The sequence below is a fragment of the Ricinus communis genome, chromosome 1, assembly GCF_019578655.1.
Source record: "Ricinus communis isolate WT05 ecotype wild-type chromosome 1, ASM1957865v1, whole genome shotgun sequence".
Lineage (NCBI taxonomy): Eukaryota > Viridiplantae > Streptophyta > Magnoliopsida > Malpighiales > Euphorbiaceae > Ricinus > Ricinus communis.
This window is the reverse complement of record NC_063256.1, coordinates 6101254-6115973: the sequence shown is the minus strand read 5'-3', so window position 1 is coordinate 6115973 and position 14720 is coordinate 6101254. Positions and strand designations below refer to the sequence as shown.

Below are 14720 nucleotides of genomic sequence, written 5' to 3'. Positions count from 1 at the left end.
TCCCTGTTATCGCTAACGAATTAAAAGACAATATGACACAAAAGTAATTTCTTCAGCCTTTAATGGGGTTTCTATCGCAGCAAAGGTCATAGCTTTCATTTCAATCCGACACTAACTAAAAGGATGTCTTGATATTGTTAGAAAAGAAAAATCAAGGATTAATAATTACATATTTGGTGGACTTTATAATATAATTAGCATTTTTGTTTAAATGTATTTTTCTTTCATAAAGCGTTTTGTACGTGACTTGTTCGTTATGTAATTCAATATATATATTTTATATTTATTAATAAATTAATAATTCATTAACAAAATCAGCATAAAAATATAAATAAGAAAAATAATTTATTTTCTTTTACTGCTGAGGACGAACAATTAAAAATACAATTACTATATTTATAAAATAGGTATGAAGAAGCATAGTCTGTTTTCTTTTACTATTTTACTTGATACAATGGGTGAACGCAATAGACCTTTTTTTATTTTAAAATTTAAAAAATTTATTCTTATCCTTCCTTACTCTATTCAATTTTTTTTTATCATAAATGGAATTAATTGAATATATTTTCACTTTAAAAAGTAATATATTTTAAATATTTAAAAATTAGTAATTATCATTAATTTACCTTTCAATAGTAATCATTTATTTTTAATTAAAAAATATTGTATCATCCTAAAAAAATTTAATATAATTATTCCTTAATCATAGTTTTGATAAATATTAGTTTTCCGTGTTCTTCGCACATTATAAGTTTATTATATAAACCTATTAAGAATATAATTCCATATACATATATATATATATATATTCACAATATTGGGTAATTACTATAATTATAAAATTAATATAAAAATCATAGTAAAAAGAGATTTACTATTATATTTGGTAAAACAGAAAAAATTATTGTGCAACTTAAATTAATTAAGTTTTTTTCTAATTACAGAAACTTAGATTTCCTTTTATCCTTTTTTTTAAAACATAAATTGCATATCATATTCGAAGATTATTTTAAAAATTCTGAGAAAAGATATATTTTGTTAATTTAAATTTGCATAATTTATTATAAAACTACTGTAAAATAGTCAATGATATATTTTCTAATTAAAAAATAAATTTTTATTCTACAAAGTGTCATATTAATATTATACTTTTGATGTGAAACTATAATTAGATCAGCTTAACTAAACCAATAGAAATTAAAAAAGTTATAACTTTTGAATAAAAAATAGAAAATTACTTTTTACGAAGGTAGCTTATATATGCTTTTAATTTTTTTCTTCTTTACGGATCTACTAAATTAGTTTTTGAATACAACAGGGAGAGTATTGAGCTGTGAATAGATTATCTTTTAACTAAAAATATAATTAGCATATATTAATTATTAGTGCTTAAAAAATTATAATCGCTTACTATTTAAGCTAGACCTAACTTAACATATTGCGAAGGACGGCGAAAAGACAGAAAAAATGAGATTTCAAAAGAGAACGACGTCGTACCGTTTTTAAATGTAGAACACACCAGCCGTCGACAGTGGTTTCTATTAGCACCAATTTTGCTTGTGTTTTTTTTTCCTTTCCCACCTTGGTCTTAGTTAAGCTATTTTGATTTCTTTATTAATTATGTGATGTTAACATTTTAACATTATCAGCTAGTATTTGGCTATGTAATCACATTTTAATCTTCATTTTTTATTAATTGCATAAAATCAATCAGATAACGACTGCAGTGCTCGTTATGCTAAAAGAAGAACGTAATCATTAATAATATTATATTACTTCATCAACTATTAGTTGCTACCACCAGCATTTGTCGGTCATTAGCAACCAATAACCAAATTCCAACAACAAATGAACACTAGATTTCAACAACCAGTAACTAAATTCTACCAACCTGATCACCGAATCAGGTAGGCAAGCCACCTTTTCTTTCTTCCAATGAATTTTAATTTTTCCTTTTCAAAGGGAACATTTAAATCAAATGGCCCCAGGTTAGCCAAAATGATGCCTCTTTGCACTCTCTTTTTTTTTTTCCTTGCTGTTCCCCAAATATGTGGAGTGCTGAAAAAGCGAGCCTATCGTGAGACATCAGGCAAAATTACAACCTGCTGCTGCACATGGTAACAGCATGCATAAGCAACCGTCATGAAAAGTAAACCAGAGACTAGAAATTTTGATCCGTATCACAATTAAGCAGATATTAAGTTTACGACTATTTAACACCTACCATTCTTTTTCTCCAAAAAAAAAAAAACCATTTCTAGAATGCATCAGCAATTCACCCCTGGCCTGAGATATGGCGAGCTTGAATTAATTTGCAGTACACAAATTAAAGAGTGCCAACATATTTGGTAATTACAAAATAAATCAGAAAAGACCCGTACTGTACCTCTATGAAACAACGATCTCCAGGCATGTTAAACGGCAGGACGTGTAACATTTCATCATTCAGGTGGGGGTTGGAAATAAGGATGCTGCAAAGCATCATCAACACTCAACCGATCCTCCTGCACTCGCAAAAAACTATATTTAACCATGTGTTATGCTTGCAAAGGCTGCCATTGAAAACTGAAACAGGTAAACAGCCAATAACTAGCTATACAATTTGGCATTGGCCAATTATTAATAATGAATTTTGTTATATTAAAGCAACCACATGTCACTGTTGCATTCTTATAAACTCTGTACGAGATATTCTAGGACATATCCAACTATCCAACAAATTCAACAGCCTCTAAGCCTGGATATTGTTATTGTATCTCAAGTGAATAGAATACATGCATTATTTAAAAGGGTGCCTATGGCTTGGCTGTCAATCAGTACAGAATGCTAAGAACTGATACCCATGGTCCTATTAGTTGGTAATTTGGTTCTAATTATTCCGCATGGATCAAAATTAATGCGAAATATGTACCTCTGTCATAAGAATTATTTAAAGCAATTCACATCAAAGAATAGCAGAAAAATTCACCAAATTTCCATAATCTGCATACTCACTGGATTCCAGAGCAGTAGCTGGCGCACTAACCGCAAAGCCCATACATTTGGAAACCTACATACAATGTGAAACAGTAATGGATATGTAAAAGACCAGCATTAAGGGCAAAAATAAAACAGCAATGCTGTAGTTTAATCAAAGAAAGTAACACCAGCATCATACATTACCCCAATCTCAAAGGATCTCTGCTCTTAATTTGTTGTGAAAAGAAATCTTCAGAGCATTTCCAGGCAGCAGGTGATGCTCTACCCTGAATCTCCAAATATGAGATTTTCTCAGCATTAATTGGGAAAAAAAAAAAAAAAGACAAAATATAATGACAGATAATATGATCTCTGCATATTAACTTTCTCAAGAAGCATCACGAGCGTGTGTTAGTTATTGGGGTGGTGGTGGCTGGCTGGGGTTGTTGGTACATAATTGAATCAGGGGACAGGGACTATACATGAACTAGATTTCAGGATAAACTGCTTGTACTGCCACTAGAAATCAGTTTATTCTTTCTCTTTCATTAAGCTAGAAGATTGTGTAACCTTCCCCAAAATTATTCACACATTCGCATCCATTTGTGCCTAGGCTCAAACTAATGGTTTAACATTATCTCATATTTTGCAATGAGGAAAATGCTGTTAGACAACAACTTCACTGAATACCAAAGAAGCTACTAAGAAAACCTGGCTGTCTCCTACTACCAACAAAATTTGATTTCTTAAATCAGAAAAAAACATCACATTTAGCAGGTATATCACTAGCAGCCAATTTAAGCCAGTGGATAATCCAGGCTTGATTCTAACAACCAATTTCACTAGGTATATCACTAGAACATTGTATGAGGAAAGATAATTCCATTAAGATATAACCAACCAAATTGTTGTCAGGAAGAGAAAACTAAGGAGATCTATCAATTAAGAAAAGTAGACTCACTTGGCCCATTGCTTGATGATGTTTTGAGGAACTTCCAGGGATTAAGATGCACAACTCCATGAATGACCTAAGTCTGGCGCCACACAAATAGCCAGTCATGAAAATAAAATATTTCTCCTTCAATCAACTAGTATATATCCTCTTTCTACTAAGAAATATAAGCCTTAGGATATCATTTCCCAAGTTAATTATTAACTTTGAGGATCTATTATTTAGGTACTAAAGACTCGAGCTCCTCACCACTATTAAAAACAACTATAATGAACTCTAATCATCATAACTGCTCATGCACCAATACAGCATAAAAAAAAACTTAAACTTCGAGTCTGTACTATTGTAAGAATAATACAGAAAACTTAAAAATGGTGGTGGAACATGCATAGAAACCACAGCTGGTGGCTCTCACGACATCCTCCTCTTCTTCTCAATTTCAGGTGCACACAATCCTGACACTCAATTTTGATAAAAGAAAAGGCAGTGGTTGAATCAAGAACTTGGAGGCTCTGTCATGAGCCAGGTTAGGGCTTAAAGCAGCTTCTCAGAAAACATAAATCCAACTTTTTGATCTCTACTTTGAAATATATGCAAAATCATTAGATATACCTCTACACTAGAAAAGAGAGAAAGAGACCATCTGCAGAGATTAAGGTTAACCTGTTGCGCAGCTAAAAAAAATAGCTACTCTTAAATAAACTTCATGGTTCCATTAGGAAGGAAGGTGCAAATAAAAATCCTAATTCAGACACATAAATGCGGCATTGATCATGACTCAATTTCATAAACAATGATAATCCAACAAATTTAACTATAATAATTGTATATGGGGAAACACTCACTTGCATGCAAGCTCCTTGAGGTCTTCATTCCAACCCTCAATATGAGGATCTAGAAGTGCTCGTGTTAAAGCACTGATTTGAAAAACATTTGGCGATCCCAAAATCAACTCTAAGATCACAACACCAACACTCCACATATCATACCTGTGAAATACCAGAGAAATATTGGCAATGATGAATAGATTAAAATGCTGACATTCAGTTATAATGATAACAGATAAACGGAGCAAGGAAAATAGTTTATTCTGCAAGATGCAAGATCCTGAAACTCAGCATGACTAAATGGAAGAAAAACATACTTTAAATTCAACGCTGTTGGCCCTTGATACCAACTAGCATTAAGAAACGCTTCTGGAGGAGCATATTCATATGTTTGTTCAGCCCTAATGATAGATCAAAAACACTTGATAAGATACTAAAACACAGGAAAAAATAACAAAAGAGGCTCCTCGTGGAAAATCAAATACCTAGAAGGTCCTGCTGATCCATATAAGTGTTTCAGAGTGAACTCGTCCATTGCACTACCAAAGTCAATGATGCGCCTAAAGTCAATAAAAAAGAATCCAATAACCAGTTCAATAACTGAAAATACGATCAGAAAGCACAAATCAAAGATGTGTTTTCTCGCAAGACATTTTCCATTTACTAACCAATGACTGGAACCTACATGTAGTGAAAATATAGACAAAGAAGCTCTTCAAGTTAGAAGAATCATTATAAGATACTCATACATTTTGGTGGTATAATTCTTGTCACCACTAGGACCTCCTTTTAAGCATTTACCAGTGTCCTGATCTTCAAAGCATATCACCATGTTCTCTGCCAATAAGAACGATTCTTTGAGTAATGCATAATTCCCATGAGATGACTTTACTAACGGATATTAACAAGTAAATCGAACTTTGAACATGCTGACGGACAAAAAAGAATGTGATGTTATTCATAATATCCAACATTATGCAGACAATAAGATTCGAAGTTTGGTCCTAAAACATTCAACCAGCTTATTCCTGAAAGGGTAATCTCAGTACTGTATTTTGCTACTAGGATTCAAATCATTTTATGATACGTAGATGAGTTTCCCTATTGAATAAATTTCATAGTGAGACATTCTCTTTATTTTCATTTCTTTATGTGATACTATATCAAGCTGCATGAAGAACAGTTCAGCTTCGTTGAATGATAAAAGAAATTGTGAGCTCCTATTATCAAGGGAGCACATATAAGAAATTCCCACAAGTGCTTGCAATAAAGGAATAACATCCATTAGTTACATTAACTGAAGGAAGGTCAACACAGTAAATGATCTAATAAACCAACAGATGGTCATAATCAGAAGCATGGACTAAAAAAGACTGGCGAACTGTTATTGATGTAAATAAGAACTTCTCTTTTCAGTATTTGCAAGTAATAGATTCCCTTAAGGGTTAGTACAAATTTATGCTTCTAAGAAAGTTATTATATTTTCGAAATCACAATACACTAAAATCAACCTATCATAATAAGACCTTGGTGCTCTCACCAGGTTTGATGTCCCTGTGGGTGATGTTCCGGTCATGACAGGACTTGAGAGCCATCAACTGGGCAAGATAAAAAGTAAAGCATATTAGATATTTCTATAGCAAAATGATAAAGACGCGGATGAATATGGAAACAGAAAGAACTTCTTCAATCAAATTACACAAGCCAAAACTTGTTACATGTATTCCATTACAGGAACTCATTCACCAAAACTTGAACAGAGAATAAAATTAGAAGTATTCCCTTTGTTGTACCTAAGGACCAACCCAAACTTCCAGATGAATATTTAATCAGAAATAAAGCTTTAAGAAATAAGCCCACAGATTTCATCAACTAGTTGCAGTTATTCTAATGATAACGAGTTCAGCAGAGGAAGAAGAACTGAATTTCATCTGAAAAATTGCATGCACCAAGGTTGAATCGTCTTGATGTGTATGTATGTAAAATAGAATAAATAAATAAATCATATGATGTAAATAAGGCAATAAACACTTTATGCAATATCCACATATAAAAAGAACCCCCAGAAGTTATTGAGGCCTGAATTACCAAAAACTTATCATATAACACTCAAGTCTAGATTTTGTTTGCAGATATACCAATTGCCATATAAGGTTGCGCATTTCCTCTTTTCCTGCTTTTGTTGTTCTCAACCAATGCCACCACTTTGAGGTGTGCAACACCTGAACAAGCTTCGTTTCCTCAACCTTTTCTTCATTAGCATTATGTTCTATCTCTTCCACAGCATATATCAGCTTTGATAAGGACACTCCTTCATGACGAAATACAAGCCAGATTTCATTAGATCTCGACTCAAAAGACTCTACATATCTTGCTATATGGTTCAAACCTTCTTCAAATGTTCCTTGCATTCTAAACTCGTTGGAAAACATATTTCCAAACAGTGAATCATCCATTTCTAATGGGTCATCAAAATCTGATAGCCATCCTTCTAATAAAGAAGTGGTGACTCCATCTGATAGTAAACCTCCAAGACACCTGGAGGCATTTAGAAAAACTTCACCAAAATACTTCTCCCTTAAACCACTTAAATAAACGGCAGCTCCTCTCTCCACCTGTTACAGTAATCAACTACTTTTACAAACACTTCCAACTTCAGAAATTACAACTCAAACATTAAACAAAAAACAAAGGAGAAAAAAGAACTAAGAGGAGACAATTTCTAGATTCCAGGATGTATCCCCAAAAAAGATAGAATGAAACAATGGAGTCCATTAAAAAATCAAGTCCTCTCAAACCATAAAAACTTAGAATCAGAGGGAAATTAAATATGAAAAGGAAAAGTGGTCAATTTGGAGTTCTCAAACAAATCGACTAGAAACAAGAGCCAGGAATTTCGAATCTCAACCATTGCCCAGCCTGACAATCCGGACTACATCTCATAATGATCTCAACCCATATTTATAATAGATACCTACTTTTCTAGTCAGGCAAGCCAGGTTGGTCCAGGCCTGCAATAACTGCAAATCACAAGATCAGTCACTTTCAAGGCAGGCCTAAATTTGGCCACAGGCCAGACAGTCATACTATCTTAGAAGCACCGAAGCAAAAGCTATAAGTTTCCTGAATGGATGACCACATTGTCAATGCTTCCATAACATACTTTCTTGTACACTAGAGTCAGGAATTGCGACTATATCTTTCCTGAATGGATGACCACATTGCCAATGCTTGTCATGAGAATGCCTAGTAAAGCCACCAGACTTTATAAAGAAGAAGCCTCTTCAAGATGATGGATAAGAAGAATAGAGAATCCCAGTGAAAACACTTAAATCCGTGCTCTAGTAAGATTATAAATAAAAAGAAGAAATTATTTAATCCACTTTTAGGAGACAAATCCTTTGCCTATCATTTGCTTAACTTTCTTTAGTTGATATTAAACTGGGTTGGTGCTTATAGTGCACGGAGTGGCAGTCACTCATGCAAATCAAGCGAGAAGGAGGATCTATACACACCAAGATGGAAATAAAATAAGATTCTCCACATGGCGAAAGAGCTACTGCAAATACCAAATAAAGTCACCAGACTCGCCACAAAAACACAGGCAGACAAAAAAAGATTTCGGACATCCAAGGTCTAATGTTTGATCGATTGATTGATTGCTGCTATACGGGAAACACATTAATAAAGAAATCAGATCAAGCAATAAGTTATCAGATAAATCAAAACTTACCATGATACGTTTTAAAATAAACAAGTCATCATCAGAAGAACCAGCGTTGTGATCATGAGTAGTACCATAAGCTGAATCACTTCTATTTGCATTTGAACAACCATTAAATGACAGATTTTCATTTTCTCCAGTCCAACTTGAAGCACTGCCACCTTGATGACAATTCCAATAAAAAGCAAGCCATACTTCACCATATGATCCACGACCAAACCTTTTCTTTAGCACATACCTAATGGGTAAAACGTAAGAATGTCTTAGTTGTTCAATCGTAAAGAACAAAAAGAAAGAAGCACAAAACAGAGCCCAAAAATTAATTAGGAATAACTCAATCAAAGCAATAATTACAAGCATTAGCAAAGAAATTCCCCAGCCACAAGCATGGGGCAGCTAGCCATCACGGCAGATCAGCAAATAACCATTGCATAGTCTATGCTAGAACAAGAGTGATCATTGCACCCCACCACCAACTCCCGCCAGCACTTCTCTAATTATTTTTCTATAGTCCATGTTTTATTAGTATTAAAAAGTCAAACAACCTCAGATGATAGGATATGACATAACTTTTCTGATTTCCCATTGTTGGCTACCAGGGAAATTTGAATTTCGAATTTTTATTCCATAAGCTAAGATCCACAAAGATAGGTAAAAAGTTATCAATACAAGAAAAGATGTGAACCTTAAGTCAGGCATTGCATGATCAGTTGATCTATAATTTGAACCAGCATCCTGAAATGGAATAGATTCAAGCAAACCAAGGAAACTAGCAAAGCCCTCAGGAGTAGTGCATTGATCTTTAACTCCAACAGTCATCGCGGAATGTAAGCAAAAATTCAGGTCACTATACAGATTTAATGGCCCCCCTAAAACACAATTTAAACAACTGAAGGTGAGTGCACTGTTAAATTGTGACAAAAATCATATCCATTTATGCCCAGACCTCAACTCACCCATAATCAAATTAAAATTGTTCCAAAAAATGTTTTTGAAAAAAGAGAAGACATCTGTTAAAGAAGTTTCTTGGAGATGTTAAGATGCCATAGTCCTGTTAAAAGCAGAAGATTAAAAGAGCATGCCACTAAGGAGCATCTAATGCAACTTACCATACTGATGACTGAAGACCTCTGGTAGAGCCTGAGGTAGGTTGTACAAATTATTTTCTCTGTCATTATTTAGAGCTCTCACAGTATCCATATCATTTAAGTGCTCCGACAAATAATAACAACCAAAATTGCCACGTTTTCCTTCAACCTATGGAAAGAAAAGAAACCAGCATCAAAACTCATGATACCAATCTCATGACTGATACTCATACACCATCTTACAGTTTGTTTACAAGGAATCTGTCTCAGATCCTTTCCTTTCTTTGGTGACCAGAGATTAGGTTTTCATTTCTTTCAATCGTACAGATCAGAGTCTCGTGTACTTTCAAGCTTATGGATCATGAGTAAAAACAGTGGGACACAAAATGCAGAAGATAATAATTGCAATGACCAGTCATTTATATGTATCTAAGAATATCACTCTCCACAGGCAGAATAATTTGTTCTGTCAAGGGAAACAATAAGAGGTAAGGCCACCCGATTTAGTTAAGCAAAGAACAAAAATCATAAACAAGACTTTTAATTCCTTACCAATAACCTATCAAACTTTGCAAGAAGTGGATGTTCATGCTGTAACTGTACGAGATCAGAAGTGATGTCATTAGCTGTCAAAGAGTGACACAACAATATGAGCTCTTCAGCGCAAACAATGGTTGAAGTTTAAGCATAAAGAGGATGCACAGAATTCAGCAGAGAGTTGGGATACATACGAAATACAATTAGATGGAGCTGTAAGCAATGCTACTAAAACAAAGAAATGCAATATGAAAAACTATATGAATTTGTTCGTAATCTTACATTCTCAACATAACATGCAAAATTCACCAATGACATCATTCATGACTTGCATGTTAATAAAGTGAAGCAACAGAGAAACAGTTAAAATCACTATGGACGGGCCAAAATATGTCAGCAAGTCTTATGATAGACAAGGCCCGAACATCATAAAACAAGATGCAATCAGCAAACTATCATACATGGCAAAATACTAGTTCTGGCACAAAATGGATCAGCACAAGGATAACATGACTGGTTTCAAGTTGTTTGCAAGGGACATAAGAGCTCAATGCAGGATCAAATGAGGCAATAATAACAATATCTGAAGCAACTCCGAGTTGATTGCCTGGAGCCATGACTAAATATTTGCAAAGGGCTGAATACAGCTCTCTCTTCCTCGGATGAGAGATATAATTTTTTGCCATGGCCTCTCTCCCATTCTGCTATTCCAGAAATGTCCATAATTTCTCATTAGCAATTCCTAGAAGCCAATTACCTAGTCCTTGACCACCCTCAAGACTTTTATAAACGACCAGCTGATTAACCAACTGATCCCTCCTGCAATTCACAACACCAGAATAAAGAACTTCTGACATCGATTTCTCAAGTTTAGTAGCAAGTTTACCATAGATGCTAAACAAAATACAAAATGGGAGGCAATACTAGATATGCGGACATGGGTAAGGGAGATGCGTCAACCAATGCAGAGAAACTGGCCGCCCATCCGGCTTCTTTGAAACTGCAGATTCCCAGAATCTAACAAAAGTTTATGCTAATGGCCAGCCCTATCACCAACTCTATTAGAAAAGCCAAAACAGGATGCTGAGACCATCTTAATTTATCTCCATCAAATCCTAAACATGCCTTAGCTACAATCTTTTGTACAAATATGCAACAGCAAAATAGTAACAAAAATTAATTATTGAGCCTCATGCATGTAATAATGTACTCCGCTAAACAATAATTCAGTCAAATACAGCATCTTCAGAGACATTAGAAGCAGAGAGAATTACCTGAATGTCCATGAAGAAACCTTTTTAGTCCCAATGAGCAATGCTTATCTCCCTCTCCAAGACACCTCTCCCTTGGCAGTTCCTGTGAAAATCCAGCAGATCCTAATGGAACAACAACAGATGCCACATTGTCCACACTGCCTCTTTCAAAGGCAGTGTTTACTAAGCATTCAGCTAATGACTCCGTACAGGTAGAAGAAAGTTCTGATCTCTCGGTACCATGACCATGTACATCCCAAAGTATATCACAGACATCTTGTAGGCTCAGCTTTTCAAACATGCCATCAGATGCAACCACAAGATATGTATTATTTGTGGTGAGAGGTTGCCAATCTGTCACTTCAGGTGCAGATATAACACCATAACTGAGAAAATTCAGAAACATTTTATAAGAGAAACACATAAAACATCCTTAAATCATAAGTAATGGCAATCCAACTAAGGCTAATGGATGATAAAGAGGCAAGAACATCAAGTAGCATGTAAAGTGGATATCAGACAGAGATCATTTGGGACATGAACAATATGCCAGTCATAAAAAATTTCCAGTTATGACCCCACCTTTTAAATTGCACATCCCCAATAGCTCGGGAAACAGCCAACTGACCATTTACTCGAGGCACACCACCCCACTCATAAACATATCCACCAGCAGATTCCACACGAAACTTTTCATCATCCCTATCTGGATGATGATCTCTAGTCAATTCCTCAACAATAAAATGTGCCAGCCCATTGGATGTAATTAATTTTATGTTGTCACGAGATCTTATAGATGAAACAGCCCCGTTACGTCTTTGTTCTCTGTATAGCCTTAATAAAGCAGCTGTAAATTCAAAGACGATGAACTTAATAAGCTTCAGCACATTCTCATATGGCTATTATATTCTTTTCCTTCACAGTCAAGAAAATCAGAATACCCTGAACCATTGGCATGAACCAAACCATGGTAATTAAAGAATGTATCTGAACTTTGAATAGTTGTTATATGGCCAAGATGTTTCTAACCTTTCGCCTCTGCAGGAGACTGAAATTTTTCAGAGCACAAAAAAGCCTTTGAATCCCCAATATTGGCAACTAAAATTTGGCCATCTGCTATCAGTACAATGGTAGCTGTAGAACCCGAACCAAGATTTTTTCGAGATGCTTCCTTAATGACCCAATAGAATGAATGCCAATTGTCAGCATAAGTATTGAGAAAAAAGAAAAAGCGTGTTAAACACTAAAGGAGTAAAGAATGTAGGCAAGAGAGGAAAGTCCAGTGTGACCTTGCCTTAGAAAATGTAGCATCAATATCATGGATTGCCCGCAATAATGCCTCCTTCAAAATCTCCAAATGAAAGGAATCATCAAAATTTTCAGGCAAATAGAACTTAGACCTGCAAAAGCATTCTTACTTAAATTGCATATTTTAGGAACAAAATGACACAAATAAGATTCATGAATTAGGCAGATTTAAGCACTAAAAAGCACCATCAACATCAAAAGGCTAAAAACCTAGTCCAGAAGCTTCTCTATATTTTACTAACAAGAACAAGGGTAATTTCAAGATGTGTTGAACACACATTTATTAGTAGCTAAAAGAACAAACCAACAGTTGTTTGTTTTTCAGGTGATTCTTAACCAATCACAAAATTGTCTTGAAAAATAAATCAATAAGTGCATCACTGACTGTGACCCAGGGGAGAGAAGTACCATTACATCCTACCCTTTAAATGATTGGATTAGATCTTAAATGAAATTCAATAAAACATTCATCTGTATGAAATTACTAAAAGAATTTCACTTGTGAAAGCACCTATCAAAGTTCAATCCGTGCTGAACTTCTCCATTCCAATTTAACACCTGAAAAACAGTATCCTTTTCTCCCTTAATAGGCAATCTTCCCGTAGATTTCTTCAAGACAAAAGAAAATGTTGCATCTAAAAGAAAATAAGTATGCAAAGCAAAATACTCCAGCAACAACTTTGAAGCCATCTCACTAGCCTCGGCACCATTATGACCATCAAAAACTGCCATAAGCCCAACCATAACTTCCTTAAGCCCTGTTTTATCTGCTCCAAAATTAAAAGTATCTGTGAGTAGAATCATCCTATTTAATCCTAAAAGTGCCATTGTAATACTGTCTTTGTGTTAAAGAGGATATATGGTCTAAGTATATCATTATCGAATTTTAATTACTGTAATCGTTTTGCCAGTATTTTCATTTGTTCACCGCATGGACTTCCTTTAACAAAAAAACAAAGCAATTTGTCAAATAATGCCTTTGATTTCCTTTATCTGATACATAACAATAATGAATTTGGCGGTATTAAAGCTCATAAAAGTGAGAGGTCTTCTCCACACTAGATGAGTTTTCACCTTAGTACAAAGATATGACTATCCTTGATATGTAGTCTACAGCGGGTCTCACATCAATCAAAACAGTAAAATTGTTGACAAAATTTTAGGATTCACAACCCTAACCCTAAGTCGAAACCTCTTTCCATGGACAGACCGATCCATATGCAAATTTACATAAACACGCCTATAAGGTTTAAATATGAGAACAAGGAGAGACCAGGAAAAGGAATGCGAATATCGAGAGCGCATAATGTTCGGTCCTCCTGAGACTTTCTTCGACCCTGAACCATTGCCGATTGGCACCGGGTGCTACCGCCGAAAGCAGTACCCGTGGTAGTGCGTGATCGAGAACCGTAGTTTGGAAGATTCCAGCGAGGGCATTTTAGGGATTGGAAAACAGCCGGAGCACCGCCTTCTTTATACACCGTCAAACACGTAGAGGATTCTCCGTCACAGCGTGGCGTTGTAAATAGGGTTACAATAAACCCTAAAATTAAAAACTTAAAAGCAAATTCCGACATTTGTCTCCTGTCAAATTAAATTCTCGACTTCCATTGAAATTTTTTATATCATGGAAATGAAGTCCGGGAAGAAAAAAAGAGTAACTGATTGGCGCGCTTGTTCGATAGGTAATGTTGTACAGAGTAATTAATTAGCGAAAGCTGTCCAATTATTAATGTTATATACTACTGTACATAAAACCTGGCAAACTATTTGATCAGGAAAATATAAAAACCGTCAGATAATACGAAATAGGACCCAAAATAAAAACCCGTTAGCTTTGATATTGAAGAAAGCGTTTTTAAACTTTCCTTTTCAATTTTTAAACTTTAAAAATCTTTTTCCTTAAGAAAGGTATATAAATATATATATATTTAAAATTAAATTTGAAGATATATTATTATAAAAATAAAAATTTAAAATATTAAAAATCATTAAAATATAAATTTCTTTCTAATACCAAATAATAATCCTAATATACCAATAATTTGGAAAAATAGAAAAATGGGTTGAAGA

At 34.5% G+C, this 14720-nt stretch overlaps 1 protein-coding gene across 15 annotated transcripts; it reads right to left on the bottom strand.

The window, feature by feature from the left end:
• Positions 1 to 1739: 1739 nt before the first annotated feature.
• On the bottom strand, positions 1740 to 14392 carry LOC8276680 (probable inactive protein kinase At3g63330). Of its 15 annotated transcripts, none has more exons than XM_015720384.3 (22): positions 13921 to 14391; positions 13159 to 13414; positions 12634 to 12739; positions 12369 to 12510; positions 11922 to 12186; positions 11361 to 11725; positions 10102 to 10175; positions 9571 to 9718; positions 9147 to 9330; positions 8471 to 8699; positions 6876 to 7352; positions 6278 to 6335; positions 5487 to 5574; positions 5223 to 5276; positions 5055 to 5138; positions 4756 to 4899; positions 3920 to 3992; positions 3163 to 3251; positions 2995 to 3049; positions 2387 to 2504; positions 2225 to 2286; positions 1740 to 2108 (listed from the first exon to the last, which is right to left on the bottom strand). In XM_015720384.3, exons 1-20 carry the CDS (start codon positions 14222 to 14224, stop codon positions 2442 to 2444), a joined length of 3258 nt encoding a protein of 1085 aa, XP_015575870.2. In that variant the 5' UTR covers positions 14225 to 14391; the 3' UTR covers positions 1740 to 2108; positions 2225 to 2286; positions 2387 to 2441. The 15 variants fall into 15 exon arrangements, with proteins under 15 accessions (XP_015575870.2, XP_015575863.2, XP_015575864.2 ...); XM_015720377.3 differs by having other exon boundaries at positions 5223 to 5297; positions 13921 to 14390; XM_015720378.3 differs by having other exon boundaries at positions 1740 to 2105; positions 5223 to 5297; positions 13921 to 14390.
• Positions 14393 to 14720: the final 328 nt, after the last annotated feature.